The 24,745-nt window shown below is 43.3% G+C and overlaps 1 protein-coding gene across 8 annotated transcripts in view; it reads left to right on the top strand.

The window, feature by feature from the left end:
* Positions 1–24,745, top strand: part of USP34 (ubiquitin specific peptidase 34) — a 1,084,964-nt gene that overhangs the window by 957,958 nt on the left and 102,261 nt on the right. For all 8 annotated transcript variants that reach the window (XM_033939082.1, XM_033939080.1, XM_033939079.1 and 5 more), the window contains 6 exons: positions 10,071–10,239; positions 10,339–10,413; positions 11,028–11,179; positions 15,220–15,268; positions 15,375–15,479; positions 17,403–17,447. In XM_033939082.1, coding sequence (XP_033794973.1) covers positions 10,071–10,239; positions 10,339–10,413; positions 11,028–11,179; positions 15,220–15,268; positions 15,375–15,479; positions 17,403–17,447 — 595 coding nt within the window. The remainder of the gene's footprint in view (positions 1–10,070; positions 10,240–10,338; positions 10,414–11,027; positions 11,180–15,219; positions 15,269–15,374; positions 15,480–17,402; positions 17,448–24,745) is intronic.

The raw sequence follows: 24,745 nt of genomic DNA, 5'->3' as shown, positions 1-24,745 counted from the left end.
TTTTATGAATTGGCACAGTCCTTTGTCACTCGGACTCAACAGATTATCATGCATCACCCCCACTCAGTGGTTCATAATTGGCTCAGTATACAGATGAAGACTTCTTCAAGAGGGCCACTTGGCTGTTTGTACTTTAAGTTGGATCAAGGTTTGAAGGGATAGGTTAGTGGAGGCTTGACCTTTGGAATCTAGCTTATAAGTTGGGGGGAATGATTGTCCAGGGACAGAAAACTGGAGACTTGCCCCTGCTCACTAGAGTTTCACACTCTCCAGAGTGAGCATTTGAGAGAAACCGGCACGTGCAACTAAAGACGTCACCTAAGCTGCTTTAATGCCTAAAGCAGCTACATCAAAGAGTTTCCTGAGGACCACATCCACAAAGCGGTCCTGCATATCCTCTAACACTACACCACCCACACTGGGGAGAGAGGTGCATATATCCACCTGTGCTACCAAAGAAACCACCCTGGACTGATCCAAAAGTCACTGGCACTCCTGTGCTAGAGAATACCAGCATGACATAGCTCTAACAATTTTCAGAGCACCCTCCGGAGAGTCAAACTGCTCTGAGGCTAGAATGCATATATCAGGGGAAGGTAGCAGATTGCAGCACACACCACAAAGCCAGGAGGAAGAAGTGAACGGAGCCGGCTGAGTGACAAAAATGAACACCTGCAAAGATGTATAAATAAGGTCTGGCAAAGCCGCAGATTCAAGCGCAGGAACGTGAGATTTCCAGGCTCCAAAAACCCCAGAGGGATCCACAGATCCAGAACAGTCTCTGATCTCCTGTCCCAGGAAGTGTTGCACCTACAAATAAGGGCTGAGCAAGCAACTCATCTGCATCAGGATCCCCCAGACCAGGGTCAGGCAGCACAAGCACAGTGACCGGGTGAAGCAAGGATGCGTCTAAATGAGCAATGCCACTGAGAGATGTCATGGAGGTGGATTGGGACTTCGCAGGGGAAGAATCCTGGTTCTGAAATTCAGACCACAAAAATTTCAAAACTCAGAAGAAAGTGTCCTGCTCCTGGGTCATAGAGGGACCGTTAGGTAACAAAAATTTGGGTTTCTCAGGCTGAAAAGAATCCACAGCTTGGAGGACAGAATTACCAGCCATGCCGAGCACCAAAAGTCATGAAAGCCACCCCGCCGGGCTAGCTGAGCATTTGGTTATCTATTTAACTTATTTATAAATGATATTGTACACCGCTTGGATCCTCTTTGGCTATATATCCAGTAAATAAAGTTTTAATAAACATAAATTGGAACAATGAGTGAAGTGATTAAATTTGTTAAATTTATTTTAACAACTGTTCAAAGTTGTTAAAATACATGCAGATTGCGAAAAATTAAGAAATTCGAAGACTGGGCATCCAAGTGGACAAATGCAAAGTGATGCACATTGAGAAGAATAACCCGAATTACCGGATGCTAGGGTCCACCTTGGGGGTTAGCACCCAAGAAAAGGATCTGGGTGTCATCAATGAAACCTTATGTCGAATGTGCAGCGGCGGCCAAAAAAGCAAACAGGTTGCTAGGAACTATTAAAAAGGGATGGTTAACAAAACTAAGAACGTTATACTGCCCCTGTATCGCTCCATGGTGCGACCTCATCTGGAATATTGCGTTCAATTCTGGTCTCCCTATCTCAAGAAAGATATAGCGGTGCTAGAAAAGGTTCAAAGAAGCACGACCAAAATGATAAAGGGGATGGAATTCCTCTCATATGAAGAAAGACTAAAAAGGTTGGGGCTCTTCAGCCTGGAAAAGAGACGGCTGAGGGGAGATATGATTGAAGTATACAAAATCCTGAGTAGAGTAGAACGGGTGCAAGTAGATCAATTTTTGACGCCGTCAAAAATTAGAGACTAGCAGATCCTTGATGAAGTTACAGGGAAATACTTTTAAAACCAATAGGATGAAATATTTTTTCACTCAGAGAATAGTTAAGCTCTGGAAGGCATTGCCAGAAGTTGTGGTAAGAGCGGATAGCGTAGCTGGTTTTAAGAAAGGTTTGGACAATTTCCTGGAGGAAAAGTCTATAGTCTGTTATTGAGAAAGGCATGAGGGAAGCCACTGCTTGCCCTGGATCGGTAGCATGAAATGTTGCTACTCCTTGGGTTTTGGCCAGGTACTAGGGACCTGGATTGGCCACCGTGAGAATGGGCTACTGGACTTGATGGATCATTGGTCTGATCCAGTAAGGTTATTCTTATGTTCTTCAGCAGGGGAGAAGCTAAGCTGGACATTGCTGCCCCCTCTTGCTGTGCCACGCGGCACGTGGTGCAATAATGCTCTAAACACAGTAAGTTTATGTACAGTGTTCCCCTGCAAATTTGCGATTCACAGACTCGGTTATATGTAGTATTTTCTGACTGCCTCTTCCGGTCAGAAAATACAGGGAATGAGTCTGCAAATCAGCCTTCTGCACAGCTGATTCCTCCTCATCTACCCTTCCCCCCCCCCCCCCCCCCCCCCGGAGCATATTGGGTATGATTTACTGCACCTGACGGCGCCCCAGCTGCACTCTCCTGCCTTTTTACAGATTCAAAAATGCATTCGTGGTTTTTCGATATTTATGGATATTGCTGGAACGGAACCCCCATGAATTTCGGGGGAGTACCGTAATCCTGGCAAGAATCCACATGAGGAGAGCCCAAGTCTTCATTCCAGCAAGCTTCTAGACAAAATTTGCGGTTTTGAAGAAGCAGGGAGCTTTAGAAGAAAAATAAATCACGCTAAAAATCCAAGATTACCACAGTCAAGAAATTTGTGCCAAAATCACAATATTTTTCACACTTCCCAAATTATAAAAATGATGATTTTAGAATCGGGAACATCCAAAATCCCTCTTTTCAAACCTCCCCTGGTGTCTCTCACAGGCTGTCAGCCTATGTACTCACTGTGACCTGAGAAAATCTATGCTGCAACCTGCTTTCAACTCTCTTACAGTAGCTGGATGAGAAATTTCACTGTCACAATTATGGGAATGGTTCTGGAAAGCTGATCTTCAGGCTGCCAGTCAGATTCCTATGTCAGACTACACCTCTACCCTTGCAGACTACCGGATGTGCAGTGGGACAGGTGGAGGCACGACGACACAGCCAGCAACCTGTGAGACCCCGACAAGCCTTCTAAGGGTGCCTAACATCCTGCGCTTGACCCCTGATTAACAGGAGGTGAGACCACCTCAGGGTTGGCCCTGAGCTCTAGAGAAACTATGCAGGCTGGCTAACAAGTGCCCAGTGGGATCCACCTGTCAGCTACAGACTGAACTATGTGAATTCTCAAGCAGGCAGAACTTCAAATTTGCTCCAAGCACTAAATTGCCCAAAAAGGGGGCAAAATTACATTGAATTAAAATAATAAAATAGGGAGAGCAGAACAGACACTCCTTCAGGCACGCGTGCAGAAGGAAAGAGCTGAAGGTGGAGCTAGCCGCGGATAGCCACAGGTAACCTGCTGAAATGGGGAGGAGAAAAAAAATGGTTGCCGCAGGTATGGAGGCAAAGCCATTCACCACCCCGTGGAGCGGTGAATGGCCTTATCCCTGCAGTTACACGTGTTGCCTCACATCATCACCCCTCACAATCGCGTGGTCCAGCAGCCCCCTCCCTCCCGATTGCCACAGTCCGGGCATCTCCCTCCCTCCCTTCCCCTCACCTTCGCTGGTGATTTTCATTATTGTATCTCCGAACGGCACGAGCATTTTCACAAGTTGTGTGTGGCTGCCTGAAACTTCTCCTCTGACACAACCGGAAATGGGAAGTTGTGTCAGAGAAGTTTCAGAACAGCCGTACGCGACTTGAGAAAAGGTTCAACGAAGGTGAGGGAGGGATATGCCTGGACCATGGGCAATCAGGAGGGAGGGAGGAGGCTGCTGGACTACACGAAAGGCACTGAGGGGAAGTGGAGAGAGAGGGTGAGGGGAGAGAGAGGGGAACACGCTGGAAGGAAGTAGAGGGGGAGGGGAGGGAGGAACAGACGCTGCACATTAGTGTATAAGAGAGAGAGGAGAGACGGCGCTGAAGGAAAGTGGGGAGGGAGAGAGTGGAACAGACATGGAAGGGAAGTGGGGAGGAGAGAGGGGAGCACATACTGGATGAAAGGAGGGGATAAAGGAAAAAGGGCACATGCTGGATTGGGGAGCAGTGTTGCCCGATTCAGGAAAAAAATTTTTTTGATTCGATTCAGCCTATTGAATCGATTTTCCTGCCCAATTGGGTTTATTTTATAGCCTCTTCACCCACTTTTCCTCTCTGTTAAATCCTAGCTCACGTTTGCGGTCTAACAAAAGCTCTGGCAGGATACACTTTTCAAATCTGACATATTATAATCACAAAACAGAAAATAAAATTATTTTTTCTAACTTTTGTTGTCTGCTCAATATTCAAATCTTGTTGGTCCCAGGCTCTGGTTGTCTTCTGATAACTTGCTTGCCAGGGTCTCCTTCTTTTCTTCATGCTCCATGCTCAATCTTCTATCTCTGTCCTCTCCTTCCATTTCCCTTCCTTGGAAATCTGACATCTTTCCTTTTTTTCATCTCCATCCACAGATCCACCTTTTTTCAACTACCCTTTCATCCAGCATCTCTCTTTTCATCCCCACAACCCTAGGGTCTACCATCTCTCCCTTTATGTTCCCAACTACCCTCTTATCCAGTATCTCTATTCCTCCCTCCACACCATCCCTTGTGTCTAACTTCTCTCCCTTTCTGTTCCTTTTCTCCCTAAATCCCATTATCCACCATCTCTCTCCCACTTCTCAGTTTTTAGACCCATTATTTCTTCCCCCCAAAGTCCAGCATATACACGTATCTTTGATCCCCCTTTCCCTCCTTCCCTCTGTGTACTTATACACCAGGACCACCTCCCCTAAAGGTCTGTCCCCGAAGGCCTACACCCCACCCCTGAAGACCTGAACCCCCCTGAAGGCCTGTCCCCCCCGAAGGACTGTACCTCCCCCTGAAGGACTGTCTTCCCCCTCCCCCCCCCCGGAAGGCCTGTGTGTTCCCCTCTGGACTCCCGCACCTCCCTTTACCTGATTGCAGCCTGCAGAAAGGATCGCGAGTACTTTAGCGATCCTTGCAGGTTGCCATAGGCCTCAGGATCTGTCGTCTTTTTGCGCGGTCCCGCATCAGAGATTTGGCAGCTCCGGAGGCCTATGGCAACCTGCAAGGATCACTAAAGTACCCGCGATCCTTTCTGTAGGCTGCTCTCTGCCGCAGTCAGGTAAAGGGAGGCCAGGGGGGGAAGCCGGACACTGCAGCACTTCCCGACTGATCCTCCCCCCTTGCCCTCTAAAGCAGGAGCGGCAGCGCCGGCCAGCAAGAGGTAGCGAGGTGGGTGGGTCAGACAGTGAATCGGGAGACTGATTTTTTTTTTTTTTTTTTGGTTTTGAATTGATTCAAATCGATTCACCCGCAATGAATCGGTGAATCGATTTGAATCATGAATCGGGCAGCACTATTGGGGAGACAGATACCAGATCTGAGGGGAGGAAAGGAGAGGAGAGATGCTAAAAAAACCCTGGGGGAGGGAAGTGAAGAAGACAGAGATGCCAGACTATGGGAGGAGCAGAGGGAAGATGGGTGCCAGACCAATTGGGTGTAGGGGGGTGGAGGGAGAAATGAAAGGGAGAGGCAGACAGTTTCTGATAGAGGCATACAAATAGAGCAGATGCCATATGGAAGAGGCAGAAAGAAGACAGACAGTGGATGGAAGGAATAGAATGATGAGAAGATGAGGATAAAGTAATATTGTACCTGTGTTTATAAACAAAGCCCTGCCAGCTGAAGATCTCTTCCTCTAGTTCGGCAGGCAATTCTACAGAGTATTATTTCTTTTTATACTTTAATAAAATAAGTTCAGAATAAAATTATTCAAGGCCTGTGTGGATAGGATCTGATGGTTTGTGGAGACGGGGACTGAGCTCACGGGGACGGGATGGGGACCGAGCTTGTGGGGACAGGACGGAGACAGGAACAAATTTTTCCCCATATCATTCTCTACTAGAGAGTCCAGTGAAATACATCAGAGTGAAAAATCCGTAGTGGATTCCTTCTGTAGCAGCACACAGCTATAGGGAAATAACCCCTACTGTCTAGAATGTCTCGCCTATTGCACTGGACTGGAATATAAATTAGCATAACATTCCTCTTAAATATAACTCATAGAACAAATATCACATTCTAAAAGCTCAATAATTAAAATTAAAAGACATAAGTTTAAATTTCAGTTATCTAAACCCAAAGGAAGCATATTGCATTAAAGTATTTTAAAGACTATGTAGTTTTTTTGAGATTTCTCTGTTGGAACCACAGATGCAAACTTGTTTAAAAAAAAAATCTAAATAAATCAATAAAATTTAATATTGGTCACTTTGTACTTTTTTCCCCTTCTGTTTTCTTGATCTTTTACCTATTTTATGAAAAATTGTAATGAATTATCCTAGTCTATTGTACCTTCTACTTGTATCCAGTGGTGTAGCCATGGAGGGCCTCCTCCAGAACTGCCGCACACCTTTACCTTTGTTGACAGTAATGCCAAGGCCTTGCCAACCAAATAAATACAGTGCAGCCACTCCCTTCCTTCTTGCTTCCTGACAGTGGGAATTCTTATGCATGGAATTCCTACTTCTAGTCAATGGTTTTGAATGAGTGATAGAAGTGAGGAATTCTGCTAGTTGTTAATTTCTGTGTAGGTATCTGTAGTAGTCAGTCCTGAGTCAGGTTTCAGGATATCCACAATGAATATGCAGGAATGAGATTTGCATATAATGGAGGTAGCAGATGAATCTCATTCATATTTATTGTGGATATCTTGACAACCTGACTGGCAAGGGGGGTACTTTAGGATCGACTTGGGAAACACTGTTCTAGGGTGCTACCTTTTAAAGGTAGGATTGTTGGTATTTGAGCTCTGTGCATTAGTGTTGTTTTATTATGATAGGTTTTCTTTATAGGTCTGGAATGAGTTTATATTTTACAGGGTTGGGTTGGGTCCCCTTCCTTTCCTTGCTAGCACAGAAACATAGAAAAATGAAGGCATATAAATACCATATGACCTATCTAGTCTGCCTATCCATGCAATCTATTAGTTCTTCCTCGCTCTTAGAGGTCCAGTGTACTTGGCCCAAGGTTTCTTGAGTTTAAGTACAGTTTTTGTGTCTGCTACCTCCACTGGGACGCTGTTCCACTCATTCACTACTCTTTCCATGAAAAAGTATTTTCTTTGTTTACTTCTGAGTCTATCCCCTTTAACCTTCATTCTACGCCCCCCTCATTCCGGAGATTCTTTCAATTGAAAGACATTCGCCTTGTGCATTTATGTCATGTAGGTATTTAAACATCTCTATCATATCATCCCTCCCTGCCTTTCCTCCAAAGTATACATATTGAGATTTTGAAGTTTGTCCCATATGCTTTATAACAAAGATCATTGACTATTTTAGTAGCCGTAAGTCCACTGACTTACACCATCCTGTTTATTTTTTGAAGGTGTGATTTCCAGAACTGTACACACTATTTTAAATGAGGTCTCACCTGGACCAGATGGTATATATCCCAGGGTGTGTACTTTTACACTGTCATTATGAGAGACTATTTACATAAATATGTGGCCACATGCGCACAAAAATGTCTTTTTAAAATTACCTCTTTTATGTATTTGATAAAAGGCTGCACACATTCAATGAGATGCTTTATAAAATACTGTTTCAATTTTGCAAGCACGGCTCTAAATGTCCATTTTCCAATCTAGACACCCTATACCAGGGGCAGGCAATTCCGGTCCTCGAGAGCCACAGGCATTTCAGGTTTTCAGGATATCCACAATAAATATGCATGAGATAGGTGCAGAATACAGCCCTGAGACTTGTCTATTCACTAAAAAAATATGACCATATCACAGAGGCATACCATGACTCACATTGGCTTCCAATAGAAGCGAAAGGGAACTTCAAATTCTACTGCTTACTTTACAAGGCTATCAACGGAGAAAGCCCAACTTACTGGAATAACAGACTAAATCAATTCTCCTCAATCAGACACAGAAGAACACATTCACTATTCTATTACCCACCATCCAAAAATGTCAAACGAAAAAAACTTTATGACAACCTAATAGCCTCCAAAGCAGCTAAGTTGGACAAAAAACTCATCACTCTGTTATCTTCATCCACAGATTACAAAACCTTCAAGAAAGAAATTAAAACCAAACTCTTCAAAAAACACGTTAAACCTATCCAGCACAACAATCCTAACCTAACATCCAACACTCTATAAACCCTTAGTACTCTCTAATTTTTCTAGTTACCAAACATTATCTAAAACCCATAATTCTCCCTTAAAATTTTATCTCATCGTTTAATCTATTACTTCAAAGTTAAAATGTAATTCTTGTTTTAGTTTGGATGTAATCCGCCTTGAACCGCAAGGTAATGGCGGAATAGAAATCACTAATGTAATGTAATGTAATGTATAGATTTGCATCTCATAGGCAGTGCTTGCAGATCCATCTCATACATATTCATTGTGAATATCCTGAAAACCTGACCTGCCTACTCTTGCCTTATACCAATTCTGGATGAATGTTCATAGATTTGAAAATACAATAAATATGTGAACATTTCTTTCCCTGAACAACAAATTGTCCCTATGAGTGTGTCTCCTCAATGTGGCTAGAAATATGTGCATAATAGAACGTGTCTACTTCTAAACACACAGAGGGAGAGAATTTTCGGATGGATGATTTATGTGCACAAATTGCTATATTGCAGACTCAGTCAAGGAATAAGTAAGGAAACTATTAAATAAATAGTATCACAAGCAATGTAGAGATCAAAAAGAACTTAGTATCAAAATATAGAGATCTCTAAATGGTACTCATAAGTTATAGATATACAGGTTAAAGTAGGATTCATATATAATCAGAATTGTATAATCTAACCAGGAGCTGAAGCTCCTATAGCCAAACGCACCACCTAGTCATTGTGTATGGAATAATCATAATGTTTTTTTGCTACTCGATGTGCTTGTTAATTTTTGTAATGAAGTTTGTAAAATTCTCAGTAGAAGCATAAAAACCAATGATTTTCACTTAGCTCTTGGGGTCTTAAAGGGAACTGACGTGGGCCACATTTTGTAGATCTTTTTCAAGGAACCCAAAAGGAAAAATTCTTATCTTAGCTGCCAAACAATCGGGGTGTGGTTTCAAACCGTGCAATCTGTCATATACGTGAAAGTCAAAGTGCAGTCTTCAAATCAGATTGCATGGTTTGAAACCACACCCCGATTGTTTGGCAGCTAAGATAAGAATTTTTTCTTTTGAGTTCCTTGAAAAAGATCTACGAAATGTAACCCAGGTTGGGACCCACTGAGACCCTAAGAGCTAAGTGAAAATCATTGTTTTTTCTGCTTCTACTGAGAATTTTACAAGTTTCAAGTTTTATTGATTTTGATATACCAACTATCAAATTAATATCTAGCTGGTTTACAATAAGATTACAGTATAGAAAAAAAAAAAATAATAATAAAAGTATATATATAATTCATTTAATAGTATTGTGTGAACATAAATAACATTACAAAACAAACACATTTGGCTCCTTTTACGAAGCCGCGTTAGTGGTTTAACGCACATATAGCGAGCGCTTAACTGCCAGCCGTGCTAGACACTAACGCCAGCATTGAGCTGGCATTAGTTCTAGCTCTGTAGCGCAGGTTTAGCGCGTGCTAAAAAGCTACATGCGCTAACGCGGCTTCATAAAAGGAACCCATTGAGTAGCAAAAAAATGTTATTATTCCATACACAATGACTGAGTGGTAGGTTTGGTTTTAGGAGTTTCGGCTCCTGGTTAGATTACACAATTCTGAGTGTATATGAATCCTACTTTAGCCTGTATATCTATAACTTATGAGTACCATTTAGAGATCTCTATATTTTGATACATAAATTGCTATATACAAATATAAATGGTTTTTAAATTTGTCCTCCTTCTGTTGGATTTACTTTGAAGTTGAATTGTGTTTTGCAAGTCAAATAAACAAACTGAATTGTGTTTTCCAGTTCTGACGACATGGATGGCCCTGTGGAAGACATTGGTAGTCGCTCTTGTGTAACTCGCTTTGTGAAAACATTACTGTCTGTTATGGAGCATGGTGTTAAACCCCACAGTAAACACCTCACAGAGTACTTTGCCTTTCTGTATGAATTTGCTAAAATGGGTGAAGAGGAGGTGAGTTTTTCTTAATATTAGTAGGTGTGCTACTTGCTCTGCTATTTGCTCAATGAAATTTTTACCATGCTTGTAACTTGGTTTCTGTGTATATTTTAGAGCCAGTTTTTGCTTTCATTACAAGCCATATCAACAATGGTGCATTTCTACATGGGAACCAAAGGGCCTGATAATGTAAGTAGAAAATAGTTACTTAGAGTAAATTATAAATTTCTTCTATTGTCATTTCAGTGTAAGTTTTAATTGCAGTGTTTAGCATTTTCTCTTTTTTTGTATTCTTTGCTTTAATTTTAAAATGAGAGGTTTTTTTTGTCTTATGCTTCTATTATTCTGAGCTGAAGGTTTCAGTGAAAGATACTTTGTTGTTTCTGTTTATTAGGCAAAATATAGAAGGTTGCTCTTGAAATACCATATTAAATATTTTGATGCTTTGCTCTGTATTGTCCATATTTTTTTTGCTGCTTTTATAGTGGCTTAGTGGTTAGGGCTACAGCCTCAGCAATCTGAGGTTGTGGGTTCAAGCCCAGCATTGCTCCTTGTGACCCTGGGCAAGTCACTTAACACTCATTGCCCCAGGTCAGATCGTGAGCCCATGAGGACAGATAGGGAGAAATACTTTACCTGAATGTAAACTGCTTAGGCTATAAGTGGTGTATAAATACTAAAAATAAGTTAAATTAAATTTTAAAATAGCAGTTATAGAAGGAATTGCAGATAAATTTAAAATAGAACATAGAAAAATAAATCTTTACCAGTCCTATAAGGCTTAACTATAACTTTTTCTCCAGCCACAGGTTGAAGTGCTGTCAGAGGAAGAAGGAGAAGAGGAAGAGGAGGAGGAAGACATTCTTTCATTAGCAGAGGAGAAGTATCGTCCTGCTGCACTTGAAAAGATGATTGCACTAATTGCTTTTCTGGTTGAGCAGTCTCGCTCAGAAAGGTGGGAAGACTTCCAAATGAAATCCCTTTTCTTGGGGAGGAAGGGAACTGGGAAACAAGATATGGTTAGAAAGAGTTCCATCTTGACTTTATCAGTACATTCAACTACAGTATACCTGGCAGTTTCCATTTGAGCTTTCCATTATTCTCTAGCCCAGGGCTGCCCAATTCCAGTCCTCGAGATCTACTGGCAGGTTTTCAGGATATCCACAATGAATATGCATGAGAGAGATTTGCTTGTACTACCTTCTTGGTATGCAAATCTCTGTCATGCATGTTCATTGTGGATATCCTGAAAACCTGGCCTGCCAGTAGATCTCAAGGACCGGAACTGGGCAGCCCTGCTCTAGCCCATGGTAGTAAACATTGCCATAGTTATGCCAGACCTCTGAAATTACAAGACTAAGAGTATTGGTAGCATTGAGATTTCAATTAGGAATTAGGTCTACCAAGTGCTTGTAGATAGGGAAATGTGCCTTACTGGATACTAGGGATGTACATAGGGCAAGACATTTTGGGTTGTTTTTGATTTATTTGGCCTGTCACCCATTTGGAGTATTTTTCAGTTCATTTCACACATTCATTTTAATATTTTTTTAAACGTGTTTTAAAACTAATCACCATAATGCATACTAATTCAATTTAGTGTACACTGAATTTTTTAAGGCACCAGTGTTGAATGGAACCCATATAACCTGATATTCACAGCTATTTACCCAGACAGGAACAGCTAAGCATAATACTCAGTGCAAGATAACCAGTTATCTCTGCTGAATATTAGCGCTTAGTGGCTAGCTGCTAACTGACAATGTCACACAAATATTCAGCGCTAACCTGGTTAAGTTTAGCAGTCATAATAGGCTGTCTAAATAGTGCTGCGTATCATCTTAACCAACTATGTTGTCGCAGCTAAAAGTGAAAATGGATTTCAATACCAGTTGTCAGCATTGAATATCTTGACTCAGTGCCGAGAGTGAGACTTAGGAGACCTTCTGTGGTCTGAATACCAGCAAGCGAAAACAGAAGACAAAAATCCACCGCAGATCAAAAGCAGACCACACATCAGTGGAGGAGATGAAAACCAAATCAATCAATGACATACATGAATTAATTTATTGAGGAGTAAAAGGGATGACTCAACCCAATTTGTGTTTCAGCCACAAGGTCTGCATCTGGAGTCAAGGATGTGTAATTGATTGATTGAGTACCGAAAGATTCTATTGGTCAATTCAAAACCTATAAAAACATTCAGTTGTCTCAAAAGCATCAAATGAAGCACTTCATGAGAATATTAACAAACAGCAAACACCATGAAGTGTACCATTTGATGCTTTCAAGGCAATTGGATGTTTTTATAGTGTTTGAATTGACCAATATAGCCTTTGGGTATTCAACAATCAATTACACATCATTGACTCCTGATGCAGACCTTATGGCTGAAACACGAATCATGTTGAGTCATCCTTTTACTCCTCATTACATTCATTCTAGTATATGCCACTGATTGATTTGGTTGTCAACTCCTCCATTGGTGTGTTGTCTGAATATCAGCCCCATACTATTGAGTACACATCCGAATTGCATAACTGATTAAAAACATGCTGTACTGGGACAGTCTGAAGATCCATCGAGTGCAATATCCTGTTTCCAACAATGACCAACAAGATCCCAAAGAGAAAAAAGAATAAGCAGTGGATTTCCCTAAGTCCATACTTCTACTTTTTATCAATTTATTTATTTGTTACAGTTGAGATTATTCATTTCTTTAATGAAGCGAGGTACAATAAGATCACATTCACATTATAATTAAAAGATAAAATCCCTATTGTTTCTCTCCACTTCCTCCATCATTAATTTATTTCCAGTGCAATCCCAGGCTCTTAGCTTCTTGCAAAAGTGGAAGTAATCTCTGTTGCCTGGACCTTGACAAGAAATTGATATATAACTGGGGGTTCTCTAAATGCTGATTCCTGAATAACTAGCATGTCCTAGTAGGCAATGATAAAAAGCTTTGTTGGGTTGGCCAGTAGGTCTGAAGTGGCACATAAAAAGACAATTTCTTACTAGTGTACACTGAGCAACCCTGATTAAGGATTTTGTCAATGAAGATATTAAATTCTGTATGAAAAGCCTGAAGTAACCAGTGAAGACTCAGAATTAACAGAGTTGCATGTTTGCAGTACTTCATATGCAGAAACAAATAAGTCATAGCATTCTACACCAGATTCATCTCTTAAGTAGCCCATCATAAACACTGTTATAATAATCAAAGTAGCTAAATCTTGTCCAGATAGAACAACCCATTATCTCTTCAAGAGCCATAATACTGCAAAACAGCTCCCACTTCCCTTGAAATCTGTGCTTCTATTGTCAGATGATGTCCAAACTATAACCTGAATCATGTCCAAACTATAACCTAAGACAGGGATGTCAAATGTCGGTCCTTGAGGGCCGCAATCCAGTCAAGGTTTCAGGATTTCCCCAAAGAATATGCATGAGATCTATTAGCATACAATGAAAGCAGTGCATGCAGGTAGATCTCATGCATATTCATTGGGGAAATCCTGAAAACCTGACTGGATTGTGGCCCTCGAGGACCGACATTTGACACTCCTGCCCTAAGAAGGGCTGATTGACAATTCCTGTTAAGTTTACTATGGTACTCATTTTCAAAGCACACAGACTTAGAAACCTACATAGTAATACAAAATATGTAACCTTGTACCTCTATGTGCTTTGAAAATGAACCTTACATAACATAACTGGATTCAAGCTAAGGAAGTTCTCTCCCGTCAGTTTGCTACCATGTCCAAACATTTATTTTATGTATTGCAGATATTTGGTCAGGACCCATAGATGTCCTCAGTTAAGAGCATAGTCATGGCCCTGTTGGTTCAAACCAAAGGTTCATCTTGCCCAGTATGTTGTGTCCAACAGAGACCAATCTGGTTCACAACTACCTGGCAGAATTCCGGAAAGTAGCAAGATTCCATGCTACTTAACCTCAGGGATAAGCAGTGGCTTTCCCTAGGTCTGTCTTAATAATAGTATATGGACTTTTCCTCCACAAATGTGTCCAAACCTTTTCTAGAGCCAGCTACATAAACTGTTTTTACCACTTGCTCCAGCAACAAGTTTCAGAACAAAGATAAGGCATGCAACACCATTTTCCTGAATAATGGACACAGGTGGGCTTAATTAAGTTTTAAAAAGTGGTGGTGCATGCAGAGATAGAGCTTTCAGAAGACCATACATTAATGGAAGAACCTCAGGTGAGGAAAGCTTCAAACCTCCAAATGGTTTGTCTTAGGGCAGGAGTGTCCAACCTTTTGGCTTCCCTGGGCCGCATTTGCCTAAAAAATGTTTCTGGGGGCCACGCAAATGCTGCAGCAAGACAGAGGAGGGAGCCGGCAAGACGGTAAACACCCGGGGCAGCAGAGGAAAACACTGCATCGACCGGGGCCGCAGGTTGGACACCCCTGTCTTAGGGTGTCATTTTAATTGTTGGGTTTGATATACAATAGCTGATCCTCTTTCTTTGGCATTATATATCACCTGCAAGTTCAAAGCAGTTTACATGTACATATTGGTACTTCTTTCCCTATTGAGCTCACAATCTGAGTATGAACTTAAGATAGTGGAGACTTTCCCAAGATCACAAAGAGCTACAATGGGATTTGAATAAGGCCTCCCTGCTTCTTAGCCCACTTTTCTATGTAATTATTAGGCAACTACTCCTGCACCTAATTTTCACTTGTGTGTGCGGCTATGCAATTTTATTATTGTCATTTTCTGTGTTTAAAAAGGCCTTTAATGTGGAAGGAATGTTATAAAATTGCAACCTTTATGATATACCTACAGGGAGTGTTTCAGACTGCAACTGATAGTGTCGTTTAAATGTTCTTGGAAAATGAAAAGGCTTCCAAAATTTTAAAAACAGAAATGACATATTTTTGAGTCATGAGTTCACAATCATTGCTCTTACAAAGTGAATAAATTGACTTTAAATAATAATTTATAGGCATTTTGTTCAATTTCTAGGCATCTTACATTGTCACAGAGTGACATGGCAGCATTAACAGGAGGAAAGGTAACACAATTTGATTTTACAAATTGAGTTTATCGTGTAATTTAGAAAAATAAACTGAAAATGCCTTGGCACATTGTTAAAAATTTATAAATTTTATTTTATACAGGGTTTTCCTTTCTTATTTCAACACATTCGTGATGGAATTAATATCCGTCAAACCTGCAATCTTATTTTCAGCTTGTGCCGATATAATAATCGACTGGCAGAGCATGTAAGTATTCCATTCTACTATGGGGTTTTTTCATTGTTTCATAACATTCCATTTTTTCTTTAAACCAGAGGTGGTTTTTCAGACAAGTTCACTACTAATATAGTACTAATATCCTGTGCATTTAATCAAAATATGAATTTGGTCGGTAGGATGCCATATAGCAAACTCTTCATGCTCACTTTAAGATAAAATATTTTGACTGTCCCTAAATATGTTTGCTTATCTACTCCTCTAAAAAATACTAATTGTGAAACTATTTTCTTTAGCTTCCCTCCAGACTGGTCTACATGCTTGGGTTATATACACCTACCAGCCATTGGAGAATGAAAATTTCTGATTTCTCAATAAACCTGTTAATGCTTTGTGCAGTCCACAGCCAGTCAATATTTTCTCAATCTCCAACAGATGGTAGATGTGGTAAGCCCATACAGTCTGTTTTAGTCTGGAAGGCCTTGAGGTTTAAGGGGTACAGAGGCTCTCATTTTCCAGTTCAAAATCCCCAAACAAAGCAGCAAGAAAGAATGAGATCCTTCTCCATGTTTTTGTATTCAGTAGCAGTGTGGCAGAAGTTTCAAGGTGCCTCCATTGCCCTTGGAATGTCGCACCTGGATGTCAGGGTCCTTCCCCTCCAAAGGTCCCCAGAATGGTGGGCTAAATGTGAGCGATACTTTGTGCCTCAGCTCCCTTTCCCTGCTAATGGAAGGGGAACTTTGAGAGCCATTTGAGAACATCTTGCAGCAATCAGAACTGTGAGGGAGCTATACTGAGTGGTCTTTATTTACCAGCTATTTTCTAGGGGTGGTCCTCCTTTCACAACAGGCTGTTAGGTGGAGCATGCAAGAGAGAGTCTTTGCAAGGTCAGCAGGGAAAGTTGATGCAGATGTTGAGAGCTGGAAGGGTCTGGAGCAAGTTGTTGGCTATGCAGTGTTTCAAGTGAGCTAGTTCTTTGGCTGTTGAGCCCAACATGGAGGAAGGGGTCCCGGGTGCAGAAGCAGTTAGCATAGGACAGAATTTGAACATAGTGGTGGCTCTAACTTGGTGGGAACTGCTGCCATCTTTAAAACATACCACACTTCAGATGAGCTACAACAGATTGAGCCAGTAGAGTCACTCTGGGTCCTGCAAGTGGCAAAGGCATGGGGAAAGTCCCTGGAAGAGTAGAGTTCCCTCCCCCCTTAGAATTTATTTTAGCAACATATAATAATAATAACTTTATTCTTGTATACCGCATTACCATGGAAGTTCTATGCGGTTTACAGATGAAGAGACTGTACATTTACAGCGAAGTTACATTTTCGGCGATGCTACGTTTACATTTTTTGGCGATGTTACATTTACGGTGAAGTTATTTTACAGCTAGGTTACATTTGCAGAGAAGTTACATTTGCTGTAAGTTACATAGAGCGGTGTTACATACAGCAGAGTTACCTACGGCGTAGATACATACTGCGTTGCTCGATAAGGCAGAGCAGAGGCATTTAGTATGGGGAGTAACGAAGACAGGGTAATTAGTTGGATAGAGTGATCCATTTTGTTAAGCCATTTAGTGGCTGACAAGATTGGAGGAGTCGGAGAGTCTGGAGGGAAGTCGAGGTCAGAGGAGGAGGTCAAGGAAGAGGTGGGGAGAAGTTAGAGGAATTTGTCAAACAGGTAGGTTTTGATTGACTTCCTGAACATTTGGTAGGGGGGGAATTGGAGATGAGGGCTGTGAGGCATTTGTTCCATTTGCCCGCTTGGAATGCTAGGGATCTGTCAAGAAATTTCTTGTAGAGGCAGCCATTCTAAAACATTAAAGTCTGCAAACTACTTTATAAGATGAAACAATAGCAGTTTCTGATCTTTAGAAGTATTGTTGCTAAAATTAAAGCTTTTGTTTAATAAGAATAAAACTACATCTAATTTTTTTATTTTTTTTTTTTACAGATTGTATCCATGCTTTTTACATCAATAGCAAAACTGACTCCTGAGGTATGTTACATAAGACTATGGGACAATGCAAAAGGTTTAAAATCCTAAACCCATCAAATGCATTGTCTGTCACTTGGGTAATTATGTGTGACTCTGCAATGCAGAATTTACATAGAATTACCCTTCCAGTACAAATTTCCTGTACAGAATTACCTGTACAGAATTACCCTTCCTGTACAAAAAGACCAGAGACACATAGGAACTGGCATTGTTGACCCCCTAGGCACTCATATTCTGAGCGCTCTGTCCTCCCCCACACACACACACACCAGTGTCCTCTCCCTCAGCTTCCCCCTTTCATATCCTTTTACTGCCTCCCTCCCTAGCAGTGAATGACTGCTGAATTCTAACACCAGGTTTCTACAGCCATTGTCCTCTTTTGCTTGCACTGTCCTCTTTTTCTTGCAAGAAGATGAAAGGGGAAGGCTGGAGTTCTGTGAGGGAAGAGAGAAGAACAGGGCATACCAAGCAGATGCCAAGGTAGATGGGTATTGAAGTTACTAGAGCAGGGGTCCCCAAAGTCCCTTCTTGAGGGCCGAATCCAGTCAGGTTTTCAGGATTTCCCCAATGAATATGTATGAGATCTATGTGCATGCACTGTTTTCAATGCATATTCATTTGGAAAATCCTGAAAACCCGACTGGATTCGGCCCTCAAGGAGGGATTTTGGGGACCCCTGTACTAGAGGGTAGAAGGAGGGCAAATTGGGGTGCCACGGGTGAAGAGTGTGAGTACTGTTTCAGGGATACCATGGGGGTTGGAGTAGCGGGATAGGCATGTGTGGGTTTATTCTCAGTATTATAAATATATTGTTATCCGCCCATGAACTCGTAAGGGCTTTGGCAGAATATGTTGTAATGTAATGTAACCTGGGGAACTTGGTTCGATTTCCACTGCAGCCTGATGGTTAGTGCAGTGAGCTGAGAATCTGGAGAACCGGGTTTGATTCTTTTATTTAAAAAAAAAAAAAAATGTATTTATTTAAATATAGCAATTATAATACATACAGTATTCTAAAGCAATATGAGTCCACATCATGGAAGAGAAAGAGGTCATTCTTAAACATACATAACCAACAAGGAAAAGAAAAAAAAAAGCCTGTGTATCTCTATTTTAAGTTTTAGTTTGAACACCCGTTTCCCTATCTATCAGGAATCTTTACAACTGATCAGGTTCAAAAAAGGCATATGACATATTTAAATTAGTAATCATACATTTAGCAGGAAATTTTAAGAAAAAGGTTGCTCCCATTGATAATACACGTTGGGTTTGATTCTTACTGCAGCTTCTTGTGACCCTGGGGAAGTCACTTAATCCTCTGTTGCTCCAGGTACATAACTTAGATTGTACCCACAGAAAGACAGAATATCAAATCCATGACCCTTTATGTGCCAGGAGAAGGAAAGAGAAAAAGTTGGGGAGGTATATGAGGGAATTCACAAAAATGGGCAATGGTCAGAATGTGTAGGGAGTAGAGGCAGATTAGAGAGAGCTATGATATGACTTCTTGCTGGGAGAGGTTGAGAGAACTATGATGGAGTATGCACTGGGGGGGTTGAGGTCTGATCCAAAGAGCTTGAGGGGGTGCATGCTGGTTTCTTGTGAGAGATGGCTATGGGGAGAAACAGAGGTAATGACAGACCTATGAGTGTGTGTGTCGGGGGCAAGAAGGTTTTCAGAAAGAGAACTAGGATGTGTGTTCACTAGGGGGAAGATTCTCAAAACTTTAAGGTAGATGCTAAACAATTTTCAGCCAGTTTTAACATTCATGTATTTTTGCGGTGGGTTATCAAAATAGCTTGCTGTGGTCTTTTCAGAGCTTTGTAGTAGTCTCCGACTCTGCCATGCTTCGGACCGAGTCAGGGAGGCAGCAGGCACCAGGAGAGAGCGTGGAGGAGGCTTAGGAGAGAGCGAGGAGGACACGAGGGAGAAACAGCAGGCGAAGGCAGGCAGAGTGGGGTAGCGGCGAGAGAAAACTCCACCCACCCCCCACGAGTCACCAGTAGCGTCGGAGCGCCCGGACTCCCCCTTAAAAGGAGGAGAACCACAGCGCCAGGGCACTAGCTTCGGGCCGAGTCGGGGAGGCAGCAGGCACAAGCAGGCACCAGGAGAGAGCGTGGAGGAGGCTTAGGAGAGAGCGAGAAGGACACGAGGGAGAAACAGCAGGCGAAGGCAGGCAGAGTGGGGTAGCGGCGAGAGAAAGCTCCGCCCACCCCCCACGAGTCACCAGTAGCGTTGGAGCGCCCGGACTCCCCCTTAAAAGGGGGGGGAGCCAACGGCGCGCAGCCGTTCGGCGCGCAGCGAAGGCGAGCAGCAAAGGCGCTCGCTTTAGCGAGAGCGCCTTTGCGAAGGAGCCTTGTGAAGGAGCCAGGCGCCCAGCAGCTACTTCTAAACCACAAACCGTAGGTATTTTCTTCTCTTACTCATTCTCTTCCTTTTCAGGTAGCTGCACGCCAGGCACCACTTTTACACCTCACACACACTGAGAGACTAAAGAAAGGAGAAGAAGAAATGGAGGCAGCAGGCACCCAGCGGAGCTTCCCAGTCTACTGCACAGAGTGTCATATGTACGACTACCTCCCCTCCGGGAGGCAGGCGTACATATGCAGTCGGTGTCAGGAACTGGAAAGCCTGAAGAATGAGGTCGGGAGACTGCAGGTCAAGGTCCAGGAGCTGGAGGGGCTCCGTGCTTCCGAAGAACCGTGCTGGGCAACTAAGGACCCCACCAGAGACAGCCACATTGAGGGAGCTCGAGAAATTCATCGAGGAGGCCTGCAGGATGGTGGGGGTACCGGATCACCAGCAATTCGGACAGGACCCAACTGATGAAAGACAGAATCCACCAGATGGAGGACGGAATCCACCAGACGCCGGGGGAGAAGGACTTTGTGGAATACCCGAGCAGAGAGAGGAGGCCAAGACCCACCAGAACCCTGAGGGAGAAGTAGAGGACCGCACCAAAGATACAGACTTAAGACCAAAAAGGAAACTGAAGAAGGGAAAATCTGCAGTCATAGTGGGAGACTCAATCCTGAGAGAAGTTGGCAGTCACATAGCAGGAGGGAGAGGCTAGTGACATGTCTCCCAGGGGCAAGAACGAAGGACATCACCGACAGAATCGAGAGGATCCTGGAAGGAGCGGAGACAGCGGTGATAATCCACGTTAGAACAAACGACTTCAGCAGAAGAAATTACAGCAGGACTACACTAACCGAGCAGTTCCAGACCCTGGGAAGGAAGTTGAAGCTGAGGACACGGAAGATAGCTTTCTCAGAGATCCTGCCAGTACCGAGGTAAGATGTAAGGAGGCAGACCGAGCTGCAAGCCATAAACGCATAGCTGAGGAGATGGTGCGAAGAGGAAGGCTTCCATTTTGTAAGGAACTGGTCAACTTTTTGGGGTAAGAGCAAGCTCTACAGGAGGGACGGACTGCACCTGAGCACGACAGGAATGCTGGCAAATAACATCAAGAGCACAATAGACAAGGCTTTAAACTGAGGAGAGGGGGAAAGCTGGTGTCGACGCTTCGGGAAGGAATATCAAAGGAAGATACTGAAAGGGAAAAATGCAAAGTAGGCCTCCAAGGCAAGCGGGAAAATTGCGAAAAAGGACTCAAAGACGAACTACAGGAGTTCAAGGAACAAGTGAAATTAGAGAGCGAAAAGAAGGAAAAACAGCAGGAACTAAAAGGACATGCAGAAATGAGGAAGACAGCTGAGGACAAAGAAAACACACCATGGGAAGGGGAAGAACAAAATGGGACTCGAGGGCTGGCACCCCAAGAAGGGGACGACAAGAGAATCAACCCGCAAGGAAGAACAACAGGGAAAGTAAAAAACTAAAACTTAAATTGCTTGTATGCCAATGCAAGGAGTCTACGGACCAAAATGGGAGAGCTGGAAGTCATGGCCAACAAAGAGGACCTAGACATAATTGGAATCACAGAAACATGGTGGTCTGAGGACAACAAATGGGACTTAGTACTACCAGGTTATAAACTCTATAGGAAAGACAGGACATGTAAGAAGGGAGGAGGAATAGCGCTATACATAAAGGATTCCATTCACTCGACCAGGATGGATACGGCAACAAGGGCAGAAGGTTTGGAATCGCTATGGGTTAAGTTACCAGGAAGAAAGGGAGCCAACACAAAATTGGGACTTTATTATCGTCCACCTGGACAGCCAGAAACAAGTGACAATGACCTAGAAGCAGAATTGAGGCAGGAATGCAAAAGCGGAAGGGTGACGGTTATGGGAGACTTCAACCACCCTGGGATAGACTGGAGCATTGGACACTCCAGCAGCGCGAGGGAAACAAAGTTCCTGGAGGCTGTGAGGGATTGCTTCTTGGAGCAGCTGGTCCAGGAACCGACACGAGGAGATACCACTCTTGACCTAATCCTCAACGGTCTAGGGGGACCCGCAAAGAGGTGATAGTAGTAGGGCCACTAGGAAACAGTGATCACAACATGATCCAGTACAAACTAGAAATGGGAACATCAAAAGTGAAGAGAACCACAGCGACGGCACTCAACTTCAGAAAAGGGAACTACGAAGCTATGAGGAAAATGGTGAGACATAAACTCAGAAACAGCTCACGGAAGATGGAGACCGTAGAGAAAGCCTGGTCCCTACTCAAGAACACGGTGCAAAAAGCACAAAACATGTACATCCCCAGGTTTAGGAAAGGGCGCAAACAGAATCAAACAAAAAACAAGGTGTGGATAACAAAGGAAGTGAAGAAGGCGATAAGCGACAAGAAATCATAATTCAGAAAATGGAAAAAGGACCAAACTGAGGAAAACCGAAAGGAACACAAAAAACACCAGAAAGAGTGCCACCGAGTGGTTAGGGAAGCAAAAAGAAAATATGAAGAGAAGCTGGCTGGGAAGGCGAGAAACTTCAAACCGTTCTTTAGGTACGTGAATGGGAGGCAACCGGCAAGGGAGGAAGTGGGACCGTTGGATGATGGAAACAGAAAGGGAGTGGTAAGAGAGGAAAAAGAGGTAGCAGACAGGTTAAACAAGTTTTTCTCGTCGGTCTTCAGGAGCGAGGACACATCCAATGTACCAGAACCTGAGGAGATCATAAGTGGGGATCTAGATGAAAAGCTGGAGCGAATAGAAGTAAGCCATGAGGACGTCCTACGACAGATAGATTAAAAAGCGACAAATCACCGGGCCCGGATGGAATCTACCCAAGGGTACTAAAAGAACTGAGAAAGGAAATAGCGGAAACACTCTGGCAAATATGTAATCTATCATTGAAAACTGGGGAGATCCCGGAGGACTGGAAAATAGCAAATGTCACGCCTATCTTTAAGAAAGGATCAAGAGGAGACCCGGGAAACTACAGGCCGGTGAGCTTGACTTCGGTTCCGGGTAAGATGATGGAAGCACTGATTAAGGACAGCATCTGCGAGCACATGGAAAAAAATGGGCAGCTGAGGGAGAGCCAACATGGCTTCTGCAAGGGAAGGTCTTGCCTCACAAACTTACTACACTTCTTTGAGGGAATAAACAGCCAGATAGACAAAGGGGAACCCGTAGACATCATTTACCTCGACTTCCAAAAAGCTTTCGACAAGGTACCCCACGAACGGCTGCTTAAGAAGCTGTGGAACCACGGAGTGGAGGGGGATGTATACCAATGGATTAAACACTGGTTGGCGGGCAGAAAACAGAGGGTTGGAGTGAAGGGCAAATATTCAGACTGGCAACGGGTCACGAGCGGAGTTCCGCAGGGGTCGGTGTTGGGACCGCTCCTGTTCAATATATTTATAAACGATCTGGAGACAGGGACGAAATGTGAGGTTATCAAATTTGCAGATGATACCAAACACTGCAGCAGGGTTAGAACCACGGAAGACTGTGAAAACCTGCAAAGGGACCTAACGAAGCTGGAAGAGTGGGCCAAAAAGTGGCAGATGCGTTTTAATATAGAGAAATGCAAGGTCATGCATGTTGGGAAAAAGAACCCGATGTTCAGCTATACAATGGGGGGAACATTGCTAGATGTAAGTACCCTTGAAAGAGACCTGGGTGTGCTGGTGGATACAACAATGAAAGCATCAGCACAATGCGCGACAGCCTCAAAGAAAGCAAACAGAATGCTGGGTATCATCAAGAAGGGTATCACGACCAGGACAAAGGAAGTCATCATGCCACTGTACCGTGCAATGGTGCGCCCGCATCTGGAGTACTGTGTCCAGTATTGGTCGCCGTACCTCAAGAAGGACATAGCATTGCTTGAGGGGGTCCAGAGAAGAGCGACGAAAATGGTAAGAGGTATGGAAAACCTTTTGTATGCCGACAGGCTAAAACAGCTGGGGCTGTTCTCCCTGGAAAAGAGGAGACTTAGAGGAGACATGATACAAACTTTCAAGATCCTGAAGGGTATAGATAAGGTAGACAGGGACAGATTCTTCAGACTGTGGGGAACATCAAGTGCAAGGGGGCATTCGGAGAAACTGAAAGGGGATAGGTTTAGAACCAATGCCAGGAAGTTCTTCTTCACCCAAAGAGTGGTGGACACATGGAACGCACTCCCGGAGGTTGTGGTGGGGCAGAAGACACTACAGGGATTCAAAGAAGGTTTGGATAAATTCCTGAAGGAAAAGGGGATTGAGGGATACAGATAGAAGTAAGGATAGGTTTTTTAGGGCAGGGAACACTTGACAGGTCATGGACCTGATGGGCCGCCGCGGGTGCGGACCACTGGGTGCGATGGACCTCTGGTTTGATCCTGGTGGAGGCAACTTCTTATGTTCTTATTAATGAGATCATTAATATTTTAAAGAGCACTCCAGGTGATTCCCTATTATCGCTGAGTGATTCCCTAGCCTCGCTGTCCTACATTTGTGAGCAAAATTTTCCATCAGATCTGAGCTGTCATAGTCTTACTTTTTGGTCAGTGCCTGAGCACTGATTGGCTCAGGCATTTATAGGAAAGTAAGACTTGACAGTTCAGACCTGCCAAAAAATTTTGCCGCTGCCAAGCAACCCCCCCCCTCCCGGCAGCAGGCGAGATGCCCAAGCCTGCTGCCAAGCAACCCCATGACACCTCCCCGGCAGCCCCTGTGCCGCCATTGTGCCTGTGATGACCCCCCTCTCCCCCCCCCCCCCCCATTACCTTGTTTACGAAGTCCAAAGTCCAGCCGCAGGGATGCCTACCCTTTCCGGCCAGCAGGCCCGCCTTTTCAAAATGGCGGGCCTTTTCCTCCCCAGTGCAATTTAGTGTCATTGTCATCATATGACCGGGCCGAGTGGTATTATTTGTCACATATCTACACCCCCA

This window comes from Geotrypetes seraphini, chromosome 3 (genome assembly GCF_902459505.1).
Source record: "Geotrypetes seraphini chromosome 3, aGeoSer1.1, whole genome shotgun sequence".
Taxonomy (NCBI): domain Eukaryota; kingdom Metazoa; phylum Chordata; class Amphibia; order Gymnophiona; family Dermophiidae; genus Geotrypetes; species Geotrypetes seraphini.
This window is presented reverse-complemented; position numbering and strand designations above follow the sequence as displayed.